Source organism: Falco biarmicus, chromosome 5 (genome assembly GCF_023638135.1).
Source record: "Falco biarmicus isolate bFalBia1 chromosome 5, bFalBia1.pri, whole genome shotgun sequence".
In the NCBI taxonomy this organism is placed as follows: domain Eukaryota; kingdom Metazoa; phylum Chordata; class Aves; order Falconiformes; family Falconidae; genus Falco; species Falco biarmicus.
The window spans coordinates 85,146,649-85,165,263 of record NC_079292.1 but is presented as its reverse complement, the minus strand read 5'-3'; the positions used below and the strand labels follow the sequence as shown (position 1 = coordinate 85,165,263).

The window sequence follows — 18,615 nt, the reverse complement described above, 5'->3', positions numbered from 1 at the left end:
ACAAACAGATGTGCCCTTGCCTAGGAAGCGTTTTGGGAACCAGGCCATGGCACTTTGATTTGTTCTGTTCACTACAAACCTGGCTGAACTGTGCCACACAGCAGGGGGTTTATCTTTTGCCTAGTCAAACATGCAGCCTTCTCAAAATGCTTGCGTTTTTTGCATCAGTACATACTAGGAAAAACTGGGCAGTCATCCTAAAGCATTTCCACAGCAGGCGGGACGTGTTCATTGAACAATCCCCCAAACACCTGAAAATTTGTAAGCCTGGGAGCTCTTCATGATCTGAAAGCTCAGAAATACCTTGGTCAAATCTCTCTGAGAGGAGGTGTGCAGGTCACAGGGGCGGAGACCAGCAGCACTGGGCCCAGTGCAGGCACAGAGGCAGGATTTCCTGGGGGGCACAGCCCACTCGGAGGGGCACAGGGTGTGTGAAGGGGAAAAGTTCACTTCTGAGGAGCTTACCCCCTGCTTGTCCTCCATTGCCAGCAGAGGCAAGATGTCTGTGTTGATGAGCGCCCAGGGCTGGCTCACCAAGAAGCACGGCGTTTATCTGCTCGCTGGTTTTCTGCCCATCAGAGTGAAGGGATGTTTCCTTAAAACTGCATGGATGGGAACATTTGAAGCCATCTAACCCCTCTGTTGGCATACATGCAGGTGCCTGAGGTGAGGCTGGGACAACCTGTTGCAGAAGACCCAGCAAGGCTAGTGTGAAGCACAGGAGATGTCACTGTTTGGGTTGAGGCCACCCAGGCAGCTGAGCGCACCCTCCACACCACACCATGGTGGACAGGCATCAGCCATTCTTGCAGGCTTCAAATGGGAGCTTCCTGGGGAGCTGTGGGCCACCCTCTGAGGGAAAAACTTCTCCACACCTCCATGGGCATTGGCAGAGGCTCTTCCTCGCCTCTCTGGGAGCACATCTGCCCCAGTGCCAGGAAAATAAACCCTGAGGGAAAAGCCTGAGACAAAAAGCACCTGCCTCAGCCTGGGTGGCTTTGTGTGTTCCGGCGGGAGCCCGCTGCCGCCCCAGGGGAGGGCTGCAGACCGCTCCACGCTGCGCAGAGGCAACCGGCTGCCGGGCAGCGCACAGGGACCGCCCGAGGCGCCGCTGCCCTCCGTCCCCACGGCCCGACGCGTCGCCTGCACAAAATGGCGCCTGCCCGCCAGCAGAGGCGCTGCGGCCGGGGGAGCGCCGTCGCGCCACGGCCGGGCGGTGCCGGGAGGAGACGGGCGAGCTGAGGAGAACCCCCGATTCAATGGCCGCGGGAGCCCACTGAGGTGATGGAAGGGCAGCTGCCGCCAAGGGCAGCGTCCCTCCCGGCTCGGCCGGCTTGCCCTGCGAGGCTGCCCAGTGCCGTTCCCTGGAGCAGGGACACCAGGGCGAGGCAGGCCCTGTTACAGCTGCAGGCCAGGGAGCAGAAACTGCAGCATGGGGGCAAAACAGCTTGTTTTGAAGTTTTATTTTTCACCCATTAGATCTTAACGCTTTTACTACATGCACACACAGACACACACGTACGGGGTTTTTTATACAGTTAAACAAAATGTCACCCAAACCACCTTGCAACCTCACATTTAGTTACTGGGTACTGTGCTAAAGCCCTGCAGAAATTGTAAAAAAATGGTTCTTCCCTCTAATTATATAAAGATTTGTATGGAGATGTGCCCCAGCATTGCTTCTCAGTCAGGACAAAGCCAGCTGTGTTTCATGGGCCGAGAGATCCGTAATCTAGTTAAGTTAAAAAATACAAACTGTCTTTTGTATCAGGTAGTATATTTACCCCGGAGACCTCAAAAGAGCTCTCCTAGTCTCTTGATGTATTTGTTTTCCACAAAATCAAGTGACTTTGTCAAAATATATAAACATCGAGGGGGGTTGCTTCCTTCTCTTGCTGCAGTTTCAGTTACTGCTTATAGCAACCAGTGAAATTGTTATTGTATGGTTTTTAATGGCAAACAGAAACCTAATGGGTAACGAGGGCACTATAGGTGCAAAACCAGATCCACAATAATAGTTTTTCTGGAGGGGAACAGTTTATATATCGTTTAAGGCAACCTGCCTCCCACAGGAGAACAGTGTAGACAGCGTCTCAGCCTGTTGCTGTGCCGTGGGGAACTCCACTGCGCTGGGAAAGGAGGTCTGCAAAGTTAAACCCAGCAGCTTTTCTTGTGAACAAGTGGCAAAAACCTTTCTCCTGCTGCTTCTTAGAGGTGATCTGTCCAAGCCAGATATCAATTCTCAAAGCCTTTACCAAAGCAGAAAAATGTCAAGGTAATAAGCAAGCCTAGGGTATTTTTACCCTCCATGTCATTTCTCAGGCTTTGGCTAAGTCAGATTGTCTGCAATGACAAAAACTTGGCTTATTTCTGAGATCTCAAAACTTTTTGCCTCCTATGACATGAATCACGGCTGCTCTTCCAGTGATAAGAAAGACAAATGACTCTGCCTGTTCATTTTGATCCTTTTTTTAAATCCTTTCAATCCTATGGGACTATCAGGAAAGCTCTTTGAATTTTCCCCTAGGTTGTTTGTGAAATAAAAATACAGTTTGTGTAACACCTTCTAATAACTTTTCTGTTACTGTAATGCATTATATTGGGAAAACTAGGAAATTACCCAACTCAGTAACCATGAAGGAAGCATAGCAAGTCCTGGAATATAGACAAGTCATCACTTGTGTATTTTTGAGCATCTACAGCCAGCTTACCCATACTCAGCATGTGGTGTGTATGTGGGGAGCAGAACAGCCAGAAGAGGGTAGCGTAAGTTAATAAACCTTATCTGTAAAGCAGCGCTATTTTTCAGAGAAACACCTACTTATATTTCTGGCAAGGAGGAGAAACAACATTAAGAAACTCATCACCAAGCTTTTGAGAGAATGTGGAGAAGTAGATTTACAGTCAGAACTGACAAGAATTAGACTGATAGCAGGCCACAGAGCTTTTTGCACTCTGTTAGCTCCTGTTTGACCAATGCCTCTATTAATAAAAATGCATATCCAAAGCAACTTCATTACTTTGCTTTTAGGGGATAACAGCGTTAAGTCAGTAAAACTAACAGCATTAGTGAGGCATCCTGGCACATTGTCTTGCCTGCAGGGAATCTGAAAGGCCAGATGGGGCAGTCAAGAAAATGCGGAATACTGAGAACACCTTAAGGGGATGGTTCAGGGCCAAGGTAACAGAAAATGAAACAGGAGCTTGCTGAGTTCACCAGACAGATGCTTATTTGATGGCTGGAAGGAAAATGTTCTCCTTGCTGCTGCCCCTAATGTCTACCCAAAATAAAATGCTGGTCCCAGAGCCTGTATGCAATAAATGAGTATTCACAAAGAGAACGTTGCGTATCTAGCAGAAGCAGAAACACCTCTGTAGAGACACCAGCTTGCAAGAGCTTTGGAGAATCCTCGTCTATACCTATGCCAAGGATTTCCTCTTCCAGGGCTATCTATCCAGCCCCTAGCAATGCTAATGAATGTAATAGGAACTGAATTGCTGCTGGGCATTTCATTATACAGAGACATATATCTACATGCATTAACTTGCAATTTTTTCTTTACCCCTCCAAGAGATCAAATGGCAGCACTCTTCCCTGAGAAGCTGGTAGAGCTTGCCTGAGGAGGTACATGAGAGGACAAGGAAGATTGGGGGACAACCGTTATTATCTGCATCACACTAGTGCTTAGAAATCCCAGACAGGATCAGATGTCCACTGTGCTAGATGACAGCATCTGGCATACATTCACACAGGATAGGAAAAGCTGTAGCCTGAAAAAGGAAGCTGAAACAGACAAAAGGGGAAACAGGCACAAAGACATGAAATATCATGCCCAAGAGCATACAGACAGTTGCTGTTCAAGGAATAGAAAACGTCTGTCCTGTCAACTTGCTTCTGGCAAAGCTGCTTTAAATTGCACAGAGGCTGTTAGGTGAAAAAGACGGTATGTGTGTTTACACCTTGGAAGGGCACTGAGGAGATAATACACCATTTATTTGTATTTTATTTATATTCTATACCTGAAGCAAAGTGGAAATGCAAGCTGAATCTTTTTTCTATAATTCTTTTCCCTCCACCATTTCAAAAATAGCACATATAGAATACATTGGAACTTTTCATTTCAAAGACCATCACATCAGACTATAAATGCTAAAGGAGATGCCCTTCACCCTGCTGCTACAATGCAGCCACTTTCTCAGCTTGAGTATGTCCATTATCCCTACAGCATACAGACAGCAAACGGGAGCTGGAAGAGGGAAGGGGACGGACAATACTGTATGCAGGTGGCATTAGGGTGTCAGACTCATTTCATCCCCTGAAGGGTTTAGTTTCAGGTATTGTGAAAACCTTCATGTGACAGATTCAGAAAGTCTTTAAATCAGCGTTGTCCCTTCAAATTACCAGTTGCGAACTTGTCTACAGTTTCCCCTGGACTTGGCCGCTAGCTACAGAAAGGACTTTTAAAATGATAAGTGGATATCCAGCTGCCATGTCTGCTTCACTCAGTCTCATGGGTCTGACCGTTTTCTATGTGGTATAGAAGCAAAACTAACTACAAAGATTCTTTCTGGACGACTTCCTGAATGGCGCACAAAAGTTACAGAAATAAGCTGGTTCCCATAATGTTTCCTGCCTTTGCATTATGCATTTTGGCTTCACTGGCACACAAGAGGTACATTATGGAAAGTGATGTTTGATGAAGGTGGTTTTCTGCATACACATCCCTGCTCTGAGCTGCAATTCTAGGGGATTGTTTGCCATTTGTGTCAGTCTTGTTTGGCTGAGCTTCCCTTGTAAGCTGCCCGTCCGTTAAAAGGAATGTGAGGATGTCCACGCGGAGTCGGCTAGTCTGGCTAGAGTGGTTTCCCCTTGTGTTTCCATGCTGCCAGACACCATTCCCTGCAGAGGGATTTGGACGGATTGTGCAGTGGAAAAGGGGACATTACCCCTTAAAAATACACTTGAAGGGCTGCTGTTCACCTCGCTTCCTGGGTTGGCAACATTGACAGCACTGTTGCTCACTGTCCACAGGCAAGGGTAGTGGCTGGAAAAAAAACAGTACACATTGAATGACTTATTTCAAAGCATTTTCCCCTGCACAAGACTTAGCACACTAAAGTCAGGTGCATTATCTGCTAAAAGGCAGCTATCTGAATCGAGTTACTGAACTAGATCAGCCTTGCAGATCTTAAGTGAAAAACCACCAGCAACCATCAGACCCAGTGACCTTGGAAAGACGCATGGAGACAAATGTACAAATACATGTGAGGATTCAAGATTTAAAGATCTTTTTTGTGCATGCATACGTATTTTAAAGAATTGCATCTGCTTTTCCTGGCACCTAAATTAGAGAAGAAATGTGTGTGTTTATTTTAGGAAAAGAAGGGTAAATACTTTGATAATTGACTCTCTAGGTCTAAAATCCAGCATTCCTAGAACTGTTTACTACCCTATTAGCAATATTTTAATCGTAAAACATGAATTAGATTGTTACATCCCTGCATGGGAATAGGATCCTCATTTCATGCAGGAGAATACTGAGGAATAGATAGAGAAAAATAATTTGGCTTTAAAACGGTCACAGATTGTAGATACTAGAGTTCTCTGTGGCTGTTCCAAGATCCTGGTTTTCAGCAGTGCTGGGGAAATACGAAGCTCCCATTGATTTCAGAGCGGGAGATAATTAGCTTGTTGGAAAGATCTATCCAGGAATCTTGTGTTGGGCATTCAGAATGTTTCAAATCCTGGCTACCAATAAAAGCTTGGAACAAAGTGCGAATCACCAGGGCAGTCCTACAAGTCTCGCTGCTCCTAATTCCAGCAGTTTTCCCATAACCTTACCTGGGTCCAGGGCTGGCAGCTCCCTTCGTGTGTGGCACTGAGAGCAAATTAGCATGTGGAGGAGATGGCAAAGTCCAGCTGTCATGTCCTGAGAATACCTGAAGATTATTGCTGGAGCTCTCCAGCAAATTAACTTGGAGGTGGGGGTGGGGGGAGGAAAAAAAGAGGCAACAAATCTTCAGTGTCTATCACAGGGGCATTGTCTTAAGGCAACAGAACATGGGTAGGCCTGAGAAAGCAATCTGATCACAAGCTTCCTAACCATAGGTAAAAGGACAAAATTCACATGTTTATCAAGAGCAAGGTGGCATTTTAATCCCAGGTGTGATATATGAGAAGGTACAGCATAATAGATACAGGATATGCGTTTTTGCAAGTCTGACTAACAGTCTTTTCATTAATGACAATTGCCGTGTCACTGGCAATGCTTTGGTACAGATTTCCTTATAACTTGAGCTTAAATATTTCCGTTAAAAAGGATACCTTGCTAGATTGTAGTTAGTAAGCTCATTTTTTTATCCTTACTCTTGTTTCTGGCTGATTTTCTCGGATCAAAGTAGAATCAACTTCTGGAACTTGTCACCCAGATCTAGAGAGTGAAAGGGACTCAAAAGACATTCTGGCAGTACCAAAATGCCCTCATCTCAAGTCACCTCCTACCATGTTCCTAAGGGCTGCTTCAACTTGAGAGCACAACTGCTTCATGGCGTGACATTGAAAGAAGGCTTGCAATGCTCTTTTTGTATAATTAGGAGCTGTACTTTTAGCAAGATCATTCAATCTCATTTATAATTAACAGTTACAGTGCACCCAGCTCTTTGTACTTATTGTTTTGCTGCCTTAAACATACTCTGTTTGTCAGGGTTGAGTGCAGGTTGTTACCTGGACTTGTCATGCTATTTCCTAGCCTCAGCTCTTGCTCGTTTTAGTTGCTTGTGCTAACCTAAAGCAAGGGTCAGGCAGGTAGAGAGTGTCTGGTCCCTGGAAGCAAAGCAGCATTACAGTGGTACCTGTAGGTGAATGATTTCTCTGCATGTAGGAAGGTGGGTACGGAGCAGCCCGATGCCCTCGCCGTGCTGAGTATCGCTCACAGCTGTGGGGAGTGTGTGGAGCTGGCAGAGGCAAAGGTCCAGTGTACTGATAATTAGAGCTTCCTGACGCACACATTGTATCTGGGTTGGAAATCAACCAGCCACCTACTTTGGGGGAACCGAGGGAAAAAAGCTATTATTGCACTAAAACACTGCAATACAATAAAATAACCAGCCTTCCTGCAGAATCAGCTGTGCCTCAGAAACACCAAGCAGATTCCAAGATACTGGTTTATAGAACAGCTGAACAATCAAAAAAAACCCCTAAAACAACATACCAACCCCCCAAAAACCTAAAGCCACCAACCCTAAAAACTGGACCTGAAAACAACTAACAGAAAGTTACATCAGAGTTACAAATGATGTAAAAAAACATCAAAGAACAAATAAAAGAAAAAATTTCTATCATTGCAACAAACACAACCTCTGCTCACCCCATTATTTTTTTCACATGTTCAGTAATGACAAATAATTTTATAGGGACAAAATTATTCACAGATACAAATAAAAAAAAAGGGGGGGGGGGGGCGGGCGGGAGAAAGCCCTGAAAATGTTATATATCATCTTGATTTTAGATTCCTTTTAATATTGAAAACCTGGATCATAAAGAAAGTGATCCCTCTGCAGAGTCTTGCATTATTTCCTACTGTGAGGTTTCTTCAATCTTCTTTTGCTTTTTTAAAGGGTCCCCTTCTATGAACACAGCTCAGGACTCAGTGAATGACTCTTATGATCCATTTAAGCTAGTCCCAGGTTCCCAACACCTGTCATATCATACAAAATGTCCAGCTGACATGAATAAAAACCTTACAGTGAGAATATGTTACGTGTTGACCTTCAGAGACTGTTTCTGGAGCATCCTTGGGATGGTTTCTGAAAAGTAAAATACCTAGTGGTAGAACTTCCAATTAAGAAATTACAAAAGAAAGTCAGAAATAGAACTATTCACTAAAAAAAGTGGAAAAATTAGTTAGAAAGGAGGGAAATCCATCTTCTTTAACCACTTGCTAGGCAGCAGTAGACTTTTCTTCAGTTTTCCATAAGGGAAGCAGGAGCTATGTTTCATGGCATACCCAAAAATGTTCCTAAATTTCTGCCAAATTTAGGGGCTGAACCTGGAATTCTAAATCTACCTGTGGGCACTGTGCCTGCTTGCGTGAACAGCCTCAGTCTGGACTTTCCCCCAGACCAAGGTAGGGCTTTGCCTCCAGTTCAGCCAGTAAAACTTTGGAAGATAAACCACAATTCATTTCCAATGGAAGCATCTCTAACACCTTATACAGTTAGCACCTACAGGTTACTTTTAATACCACATGGATTTAATAATAGCAGCATAGTTACAGTTACAGTGCAATTTCACGTTAGCTATGCTTTTTGACATCTGCAGTTAATTTTTATTCTTCCTGAGCTATCAAATCATGGGATTCATTGCAGTGCAAGTACAATGTAGTGAACATATGTGGTGTATAACATTGCTGGGGAAGTTCACACAATCTCATTTCAGGCTTCCTGTGTAAACAGTGCTAAGTCCTAGGATCCCCAAGAGGATAGTCACCTACTTCAGACCCTATTGTAATAGTTATATAGAAAGTTTCCCTGCTAATATCAGTGGAGCGACTCTGGATTTAAGACAGCAGAAACAAGATTAAGTTATATAATCAATCTTTCACATTGTGTTGCCACAGTTTTAACAGTATCAGCAGCAAAATGCTACTGGAGCAAAAAAGATGAACTTACCTCTCTTTCGCATCCAGGAAGGCTTTGGCAAAGGGATTATACTTGATTTTGAGAGCTGTTATCTTGAGTTTACAGAAAACAAGGCATGTTAGTGAAGGCAATTTGGAATAGAAACTTGACAAAACATCTTCCAGAGTAATCCAAGTGGAACTGCCTTTGTTAGCCTAACAAAATATATCCCCACACATGATGTACTCCAGGGCTGGTTAGGGGAGTTTTGGTCGTTGCAGAGTGCTGTGTACTGATCAGTGCCACAGGCAGAACACCAGTCAGGGCAACCTGATGGCATGGTCCGGTCTGGCAAATCCTGTGGGATGGTGGACCCTTTCAAGAGAGTTTAAACACTGAGTTCCTACCAAGTATGAATCAAACCTGCAGCAACACTAGCTAAGGGATGTGGCACATGAGTTAACAACTGTCACAATCCAAAGCATCCCTCAATTACAGTTTCAGGGTTGGGGAGAAATTTTCCCATGGAATGTTGTGCTCTTCTACAGTTGTATGTATTGTAAGGAGAGGGGAGAAATAGGGTTATCATTTTAACTATCAGTCATTGTCGGAGAGAGATCCTGGACTTGACTCTAGTTTTCTTCCAGTGAGGGATTGGGATGCCAGGACAGATGGACCAGTCTGGAATAGCCATGGCAGGATATTAAGCTAAACCTGGCTTAGTACTGCAGCCAGACACTAGATTAGAGAATGTTCTACTGCAGAGAGAAAACAGAGTATTAGATTGGATGGAACATTACACTCCATGGGACTGGTGGGGAAACAAGAAAAGGATCAGTCTGTCCATGGTGATCTTGTATTTAATAAGCTTTTAATATATCTCATCAATGGCAATCGAGAGCACAGTGTGGCATCCGCCTACCTCTTCGTTTTGATACGCAGTCACAGCTATGAACTGCGTCTCAGGGAACGAGCAGTTCATCACCATCCGATGGGGGCCTCCTACGCGAACTATGTGCACCTGGGGCTCATATTTATGCAGGGAGTTCAACATTATCTGCAGAAAACAAAACAGAGACAGACCCCAGTGCCACTCTGGTATCCCACAGCTGCTCTTTCACGCTGGCTCTGTAATAGACCAGATGTCACTGCTAAACCTCCTCAGTCAGTGATTACTGAGAGCAGAAGGGCAGGTGCCTTCCTCACTTCTGATGAACTACAAAGCTGAACAGAATGAGACTTCACTGGACTTGAATGTAAAGCTTTTGATACAAGAGCATTAGTGAGTATTTGTGTTAGCAGCTATGTCCTTCAAATTGTCGGGCTTCCACTGCAGTAGAGGCTGTTGAAACAGTTAAGGGGCAATCCCTGTCCTGTGTCTGCTATCTGAAAGACTTGGAATCACCATCACAGAAATCAGGGCTAGGAGGGAGCTGAGGCAGTGACCCACTCATCTTTCTAGATGAGACAAACTGTATCTAAACAATCCTTGGTAGATGTCTCTAATCTGGCATTAAAAGCTGTGATTGGCATTGATTCCACAATACACCTTCCTCAGGAAGTCTATTGCATTGCTTAATTGTCTCTACTGCAAGAAAGATACTTAAAAAACCCAACCTGTACTTTAGAAAGTACTGTGTGCATACATACATACACATATATATATATGTAAGAAAGAATGCATCCATTAGCATAAAGCACTGCTAGTCAGCTATTATTTTCTCATAACACCACAGAGGGGCAAATGGAAGCAGACTGGGGACATGGTTTGCCTTAACACTGTTGTCATCAAGATTTCAAAACAAGGGGAACCGCAATCATTTGTTATTTAGTGAGTTTTATTTAGTGACTTTTGTTTGGGATCTGTTTCTCATATGGCTTTTCCTCTCAAGCTTTCTACTTTTTTCTTCTCCACCATATATACATATTGTGTTTCCTTGTTTTTTGCCCAGGGTCTCTGTGACTCTCCAAGTTTGTTTCCTGTAGCTTTTTTGCACCTATGCGTACTTTTCTGAGGCCTTTGACTTTTCTGAGGCCCTGGATGCAGGACAAGAATTTGCAAATGCAGATCCTGTTCTGTGCTTCACAATAAATCTTGTGTGCTGATTCCATGTGTGACTTAGGAAAAGTCAGGTCATCTTTCTGTTCTCCAGTCTGTAAAAACTGAGATAATTTTCTACCTAATTAGGGTACTAGGCTTATGGAGGTACCTCACAAACCTAATGGAAATAACAGATAGAGAACATATAATATTTACATGAAAGGAATTGATTCCGGGCTGACAAGTATCATCCAATGTAGGAGTTTTGTACAGAACAAACAAGCAAACAAAAGGTCTTGTGTAACATTTTACCTTTAGATGCATCATCAAAAATAAAATATGAAACAAAACTAATTTTCCTGTTTGCATTTTTAAGGGGTTCAAAGAGAAAGTCACTTATTTCTGGTACATGTGGTTTCTTTCCAAAGGCCAAAGCTGATTCAATAGAATATTGATAATTATCATGATGCAGAAGCAGACATAGTAATTATTTCATTTAGGAACAGCCTTTTATTCTGCTATCTGACTCCTGCCAACATTCCACTTACACCAAACAACATGGGGGAACACAACAAAAACCTAATACCCGTGACCATTTTTTCCCCCTTCTCTGAAGTCCTATGTAAAAATCCCCAGCACACAAGACCAACTCTGAAAAGCCCCCTGATGATTAAGTAAACCACAGCACTCTGTCTCTCTTAACATCAAGAAGTCCATTAAAATCTGAAAGCGCCAATTAAGACCTGTTTATTCCTGTTTACATTTGGCCTACAGAGAATAATTGGCATCTGTGGGTGAAGAGGCCTGTAAGGGCCTCTATAATTACACAAATGCACCCTTGATATTTCTTGATTGGTAGGTGCTTGCAATTGAAGCCAAGAGGTGTATGGGGAAACATCAGGCCATACCTGCCCATTCCCATTGAGCTTGTTGGTAAGTTTGACTTTGCTGAAGGAAATGGCAGCTTTCATCCAGTGGGCCCCAAAGTTGGGAGAGTCTGGATGGATGTACACGCAGCTGTGGTTCGGTGGCTCTGGTTTGCCAGCCGGCACCCATTCCCCATTGACATACTTCCAGCGGTGGCCATCAGTTGGGGCGAAGTCCAACAGGAAGGAATACATGGCATTTGGGTCCAAGCCTGACACGCTGATCTTCAAAACAGGGAACATCCGCCTGGCCAGGAAACAAAAAAGGGGGACACCACTGGAAAATGCTTTTAAAACTCAGTATGTTTGTGACCAGATGCTCGCAGATTAGGTCAATGTAAAAAAACATCCTCCTTCCCTCTATCTAGATGAGTAAGTCTCTTAAAGGTCAGTCTTTCATTTTATATTTATTTTATTTCAATCATTTGGAAAAAAAGTGTTGTCTCTAAAGTAGGGCACTAAGGTCTTGGTCATGCAGAGTTGTGAACGTAATGAGTGTATAGCGTCAGCAGAGTCCCTGGGATCTGGACATAATAAATACATCCTTAGGTGTGGGACAAGAAGGCATGAACAGGATTGAATAGCTCAAAATGCTGAGAAGGTGGAGCTGAAGCACAGATTTACTGCATTAACTGCAGAATCCTATTATAAAATGTACTTCTTTGGTGCTTAGGTTCCCCCAGCACACGCTCCCATACTCTGTCCTACTCTGTCTGACTCTGGGTGTGTGCTCTGAAATCATCCTGTAATCTCCAGCAATCAGGACATAATCCCAGTCAGGTACTCATCAGACTCCAGTTAGATTTATTGACCACACTACTCAATACAAAAGGTTTTTCTCCCTTCCTCTGGAGGGATAGTCATATTCTATAATTTTGTGAGCAAAATCAGTTACCTCCCTCTGTCATTTCTTGTAGTTCTTGTGTTAATCCCCATCTCCTACTTGAGTAATGGATTCCAGGTAGTGTTATTCTAAATAATAAATTTGCTACATTTTCCTTGTCTAAAAATACTTCTTTATCAGGGTTGTGTCAGGTTAGTCCGGCATGACTTAAATTTAATAAAATGCCCTTTTATCTCATTTTCCATTGTCTTCCACATATTTACTCTTTCCTCAAAATATCCTGAATTCTTATTACACAAATATATTAAAAAGTCCATAGTTAGCTGAAATGTGTTTTCTCCCTTTCTTAAGTGCAAGTATTCATGTACTGTCCCACTACCACTACATAACTCTCCAGTTTGAGAAGTCTGGTTAAAATCCTTGCCATGAGACCTTGCACTTGGCAGTTCTTCCTCCAGTAATTTGGTTCCATCCTTCCATATTCCCTGACCTCATCATCTTGATCAAGTTCTGCTCTTAGTTCCACCTTACATGCAGTGTTTTCTTTTACTAAGCTCTAAACATCTGCCATCCAGCCTTCCTACCATCTTGTGCATTTAAAACTGAAATCCTACCTTTGTTTAGTTTTGGGAAAACACTCCTTTTGTGCTTAAAGATCCGATGCCACCTTTTATCAATCCCCATTTTCTAATTATTTTTTTTTTTTGTAAAGCACATTTGCAGCACCTCACAGCTAGACTTTCTGCAATTTTTTGCCTGTCCCTGTACTTGAGATCCATAGCACAGCTTTGAATTGGCATCTCAGTGCCTGAAAGTCTGCAGCGACAGAGTTAGTAGGGCTCCAACAGCTTCAGGAACTGGGAAAAAAATTGTCAGCAGAACAGAGGCATCTCCCAACAAAGGTATCCTATTCATTAAGTTTCTTAGCTTGTCAAGGAATGCACGTCATTACTGTGGAGGATTATTATAGCTGTTATGTATCACCTCCTACATTCTTGTATGAATGAGAAGCCTCCCTGCCCCAGACACCTCATATTGACCTCTCCTGGCAACTGCCATTTTGCTGTGCCACATTTTTATGCACAGGTCGACAAATCTTCTAGCTCCTTTCCTCTATGGGTACAGAGAGACTGGTGATAACAAGCAAGCACAGCAATTGCCTGAGGTCCATGGCTAAGGTAAGGTAGCTCGCCAGGCTTAGTTAGGTAGCAGTGCAAGACATCCAAAATACACAAGAAGGGAACTGAAACTCCAGGCTCTCTCATGGGACATCAAAAGTCTCTGCCCTTGCAGCCATATACCCAACTGCAGATTGCTAACAACCTCCTGTGACATCCTACTCACCACCTACCTTTCTGGACACCTTTATATAGTTCTCGCTGTATACACTCAATGCCTAGTGCTGACCAGAAAAGACACGATTTGAGAAATTTGAGATTTTTCATCTAATATAAATACTTGGTGATGTAGGGCCAGTGCAACATTATTCTGACTAAATAGAAGCTTAGCCCAAGATTTATATGCTGCATTTAATGTGTCTTTCTGACCAGGATGTACCAGCTACCAAACTGGGATGTGATAAAAAGTGTGGATGCATTCCTCCCCTTCTACTGTCAGTCTTTGAGGTAACACATTTCAATATTTAGTTGAAAGGGAAAATTAATCCGTGTGAAAATCTAATTTCACTAGATTTCTCAGAACTATTTGTGTTACATACAGATTGTTAATTCCTCTGCCCAGAATGCAGGTTTCTCTGCCTCTCTGCGCGAGGCTTGAGTTTATCTCTGTAAGATCTATAGACAAACACCAGCATGTAATAGAGTCATCATCAATTCTGACTTCCCGTATCGCAGAGATTATAACACTTCCCTGTGTTAACCTGCTTCACACACAGTTAATCGCTGCTTCACTTGGACCAGCATGTCTTGACTGTACAGATTCTAATGACAGAAAACTTACCACCTCACCTGTTCTGCTGATTAAGCAGCTTTACCGATAAAATCACATTTGTCTGTCTTTTAGAATGGTAAATTATGATTTCTCCGAATTTGTTTCAGTCAGAATGTTTGTTTCAATGATCAGGTTGGTACACGCATGTCTTCCATTACTGCAATAGCTGAGCACTTCAGCTTCTTCAATTTATTTAGAGCAGATCTGCTACAATTACTCCAGTGGGAGTGGGAAGAAACAGTGGGAAGATGTTTGATATCAAACTTGAATGCATAGTAACCAGTAAAGTTGCTTTAGCATTTAAGCCTGGAAAGCACTTCTCTCCCCCAACTCACATTTGCCTGCATTGATCCACTGTGGATTCTCCCCATATGTGGAGGGGAACAGTGGCCCATTCCTGCCTCCAGGCAATAATGTGGATTGCAAAGTCTAAAGATACTGCATAGCTAATATGGTGTAAACATTAAAAGAGAAAACCTGCTCAGTCAGAAAACAGGGTGTTTAATATTGAAGTGCCAAGTGAATACAATAAATCTGTGTAAAATATGAGACTGATTCCCACCATATCAGCTGCACCCATTCAGATGTATTTTGTGATATAGTATGTGGTTTAATTTCACTAATGTCTATCCTGTTCAGAGTACATCTGTCTTCCCTGTGTACCTAGGCATATTGCTGTGGCAGGTGATTATTATAATGAAGTATGATACAGAAATGGAGACATACCTATGTTTTAACACTGAAGTTGGTTCATCTAATTATGGTATTTTGGGACCCTCGGTACCGATTAGAGATGACTCAATCACAGCAGATAGAATTGTGCACACTAGCATTTGACACTTGAGGATCACTAATCAATCAGCCTTTAATTCTCTGCGATGCTCCTGTATCAGGTTTCAGTTTAATTTCTGATTTTTGCTAACAACGTGTCCGTGCAAACTGTCTCAGTTTTCACACACAGAAGTTCAGACTGGCTCTTCTTGTTAATCGTAGAACACAGTTTTCAAAAGTGTTCGTATACCCTTCAGCAAGAATGACTGCGTTAGTTCTACTGATTTAAGCAGCAGCAGAATTAGATCAATATTTTTTCTGTTGAGAATCCCTCTGGAGACAATCACTGAAGAATCTTGAACCTGAAAAAGCCCTAGCACTCATAGGAAACTGTCTCAAGTTTGCCTCCTCTTGAACAGCATGGAGTTGTTCAGAGAGCTTTGCTGCAGGCCACTGTGTGCATTTCCTTTTTTTTTTGGTGCGCTGGTGTGTTTGTTATGGAAATACAAAGAAATACAAGAGATCCTTTTTCATAGTCCCTGATGCTCCAGTAACTTTGTTAAAAATGATTTATGCAGGTAAAAGTGTGACATACTTCCTATAATTTTTTATTTTGAGATTGCTGTGTGATTTTGTTCATAAAGAATCTATTCCTGCCCCCACTGACATTACCAGATCTGTTGCTGGCTTTAGGAAAAATAGGATCGAGCTGATAAGGACAGTAAAAGTTCAAATAAAGAAGAATAAGGCAGCTTACACAATGAAATGAAAACTAACCAGGCATATTCAAATAAGAAAAGATTCCCTTATCATCATTATAAAAAGATTTTATCTATGCACTCACCTAGACATTTTAGAGAGAACTAGTATCACCACACAGTCCACAGTCGTGATTTACATTAGCTGAGAGGAAAGAAACTGAAAAAACCTTGTTGGTAAGGTGTGATTCTTTGTACCAATTTAATTAATTTGAGGCAAATGTATATTACCTCATTTTCGTCACTGATACTGCCAAGGAGTCAGTCTAAGCTACTGTACACTAAGTGAAGGTCCACTCACAAGTTCGCTGTAGCCTAACAGCAGTTTTTAAAGCAATTTAAATGAAGCAAAAAAACCTTCTCAGTGTAAAGAGAACCTCAGCAGGTGATTTCTATCCCTATAAGTTATTAGGAGGAATCAGAATGGCAATAGGTAGTGTTACACCGAGGACTGATATTTTGGAAAAGTAGCTGTTCTCTCAACAGAATAACCTTGCTGAGCCAACAGGCGAGATTTTTTCGTTTTAACTGCTTTCACCTGTGTCCCTTGTCAAGCTATGGTCAACAGTTATATTGTCCACAAATTCTGCTAAACCAAAGTCTGCAAAATTAATACAAGTCACACCACATGAGCAAATCTTTCTTTCCATCTCTTAATTCCTCTCTCCTGTGCAGATCTGCTAAGAGGTCGTGGATCTGCTGAGAGGTCTTGTGGAAGAAACGTGTGCATGCTGGGGGGTGATGGCAGAGGGCTGGCGAGGGTGCATTAAATAAAAACCTTAGTACAACTGTACCAGTGAACCTTATTCTGGTAGCTGCCTGTCTGTTATGGTCTAGACTCTGCTGTCAGCCCAGTTCAGAGCAGAACCCCTGTGGAGAGCTTCCTTCAAGCCAGTGTCTGATTCAGACTTAGTATCTTCTCACCAGGTTTTGCACTCTTTTCCGGAGCCTTTCTGTGTTCCCCAGATAGTATGATATGATGTGACCCATTTACATCACGGTGTTTTGTCTTTCTAAAACTGTGTGTTAACCAATATTCCATGCTTGTTTCTAAGGTCACCAGCAACAGCTATGGAGCAATAGGGACCATGCAATCCAGGCTGCACATACATGCCATGTAGGGCACAGTTTTATTGTACCCCATTCTAGTACAGACTGCTTGTACAAGCTGTTAATATCCAAGGCCAGAGAGACAGGAACTGCAGCTGCAGATAACAACACTGATCTGCTTCTGTACAGTAATTTGAGGTCTACAGGACTTGCAATAAAGGCTGGTGTTTATTAGTACAAGAAGTTATTAAAAAGATTTTGAGAAGTAGCATCTATTCCCTTGCAAAAGTTCCCTTTTTGTGCAACCTTAAGACAGTTAATATATTTCTCAGGCATCTTTCACAGGCAGAATAAAGGGTGGCAGGAATGGTTTAGCAGTGACCAAAAAGGAGCAGGGACACCCATACATATGCTGGGTTTAGAGGACTGTGAAGCTGCAGGGATAAAACTGTTCAGTGCTCATTGCAGTTCTTTCGAGTCTGCACACACAGTTTATTATTATACACCTAACCCCCCTGGCTACCATCTACACTTAGCCCACAGAGCTGAGCAGATCACTCACCTGCCGTTCTTGGTCACGATCATCTCATTAGTGACTTCCCTGAATCTCTGCCAGAGCGTCGCATCCTCTAAGACAACCTGGAGCTGTTTCTCAGTGGGGTCGCCTTTGTCTCTCCCAGCTCGGAGTTCGCTCTCCACTACGCTAAGTAGCCTGGAGACGGTGCAGTCGCTGGTTTTTTTGCAGCCCAGGTCTGCCATGATGACTTTACTGCCAGAAACTTCAGGTAGCTGTTAAAAGAAAAAAATAATGAGCTAAATCAAAAAGCAAGTCAATTCATTGGGCACCATCTGACAAATGTGCTCTCCTCACTCTTTTGCCACTGACTGGCTCTTTCCTCTGGAAGTCCCAATGGGCAGTGACACCAGCATGTGGAGGTTTACGCACACACTCCACACAAAAAGAGGACTATCTCCTAATTACCTGTCAGACAGTCAGGTGGGTGGCAGGCTGATGACTCAATTGGCTGCCTTGAAAGAAGAGTCCTCCATCCAAATTAGCATGCTTTTATCTTTTTTCAACCTGAAGTGGGTCTAATTGTTCTGCTTGAGAACCAGGTTTCCATTAATGAAAATTGTTTCATTTCCAGACTGAAACAATGCATGGAAATTGCATTCACACTGATGCGGACTCTAACTGAAGGAGCTGGTAACAGTCAAGATAGTTACACAGAGGAGGTAGCCTTAAAATATTTTCACCAGGCATGTTGAATAAACACATTAATTTCATTCCTCTGTGTTCCTAAATCAAAATATAATAGTACGAGACCCTTCTGCACTGACGTTTCAATGCACAAGGAGAAGGTAGCATCCCTACACTCCACCGTTGATGCTGACTGTGTCCATCCCTTGGTCCCACTGTCATTCCCAAAACCCCTGCTGCATCTTACAAGCGGCTGAACTCCCCTCTGGCTGCATTTCCAGGGACAGACCCCACGCTCCTGGGGCTCAGTGTGAACCCAACCGCCCGAGGCCTGGTGTTGCTGACCTGCTCAAGGTCCATGTCGTAGAAAAGCTCTCTCAGCATCTCTAAAACAGGTGTTCCCTCTTGCCTCAGGCTGTAACCTTCTTTGACAAGCCTAATCCAACCGCACATAC

The 18,615-nt window shown here is 43.0% G+C and overlaps 1 protein-coding gene across 2 annotated transcripts; it reads right to left on the bottom strand.

Moving 5' to 3' along the window:
• Nucleotides 1-3,986: 3,986 nt before the first annotated feature.
• TBX19 (T-box transcription factor 19) lies at nucleotides 3,987-17,779 on the bottom strand. 2 transcript variants are annotated; one of them, XM_056341844.1, is made up of 8 exons: nucleotides 17,522-17,779; nucleotides 11,569-11,833; nucleotides 9,542-9,676; nucleotides 8,671-8,732; nucleotides 7,745-7,806; nucleotides 6,853-7,041; nucleotides 5,843-5,975; nucleotides 3,987-5,045 (listed from the first exon to the last, which is right to left on the bottom strand). In XM_056341844.1, exons 1-8 carry the CDS (start codon nucleotides 17,716-17,718, stop codon nucleotides 4,811-4,813), a joined length of 1,278 nt encoding a protein of 425 aa, XP_056197819.1. In that variant the 5' UTR covers nucleotides 17,719-17,779; the 3' UTR covers nucleotides 3,987-4,810. The 2 variants fall into 2 exon arrangements, with proteins under 2 accessions (XP_056197819.1, XP_056197820.1); XM_056341845.1 differs by having other exon boundaries at nucleotides 6,853-7,038.
• Nucleotides 17,780-18,615: the final 836 nt, after the last annotated feature.

Bases quoted from the DNA above. Each gene is read 5' to 3' on its own strand.
- TBX19 (XM_056341844.1), bottom strand. From the start codon at position 17,718: ATGGCAGACCTGGGCTGCAAAAAAACCAGCGACTGCACCGTCTCCAGG. The intron at 11,834-17,521 runs GTGAGTGATCTG...TTTCCTGGCCAG, and splicing joins ATCGTGACCAAGAACGGCAG to GCGGATGTTCCCTGTTTTGA. The intron at 9,677-11,568 runs GTATGGCCTGAT...TGTTTTCTGCAG, and splicing joins AGCTCAATGGGAATGGGCAG to ATAATGTTGAACTCCCTGCA.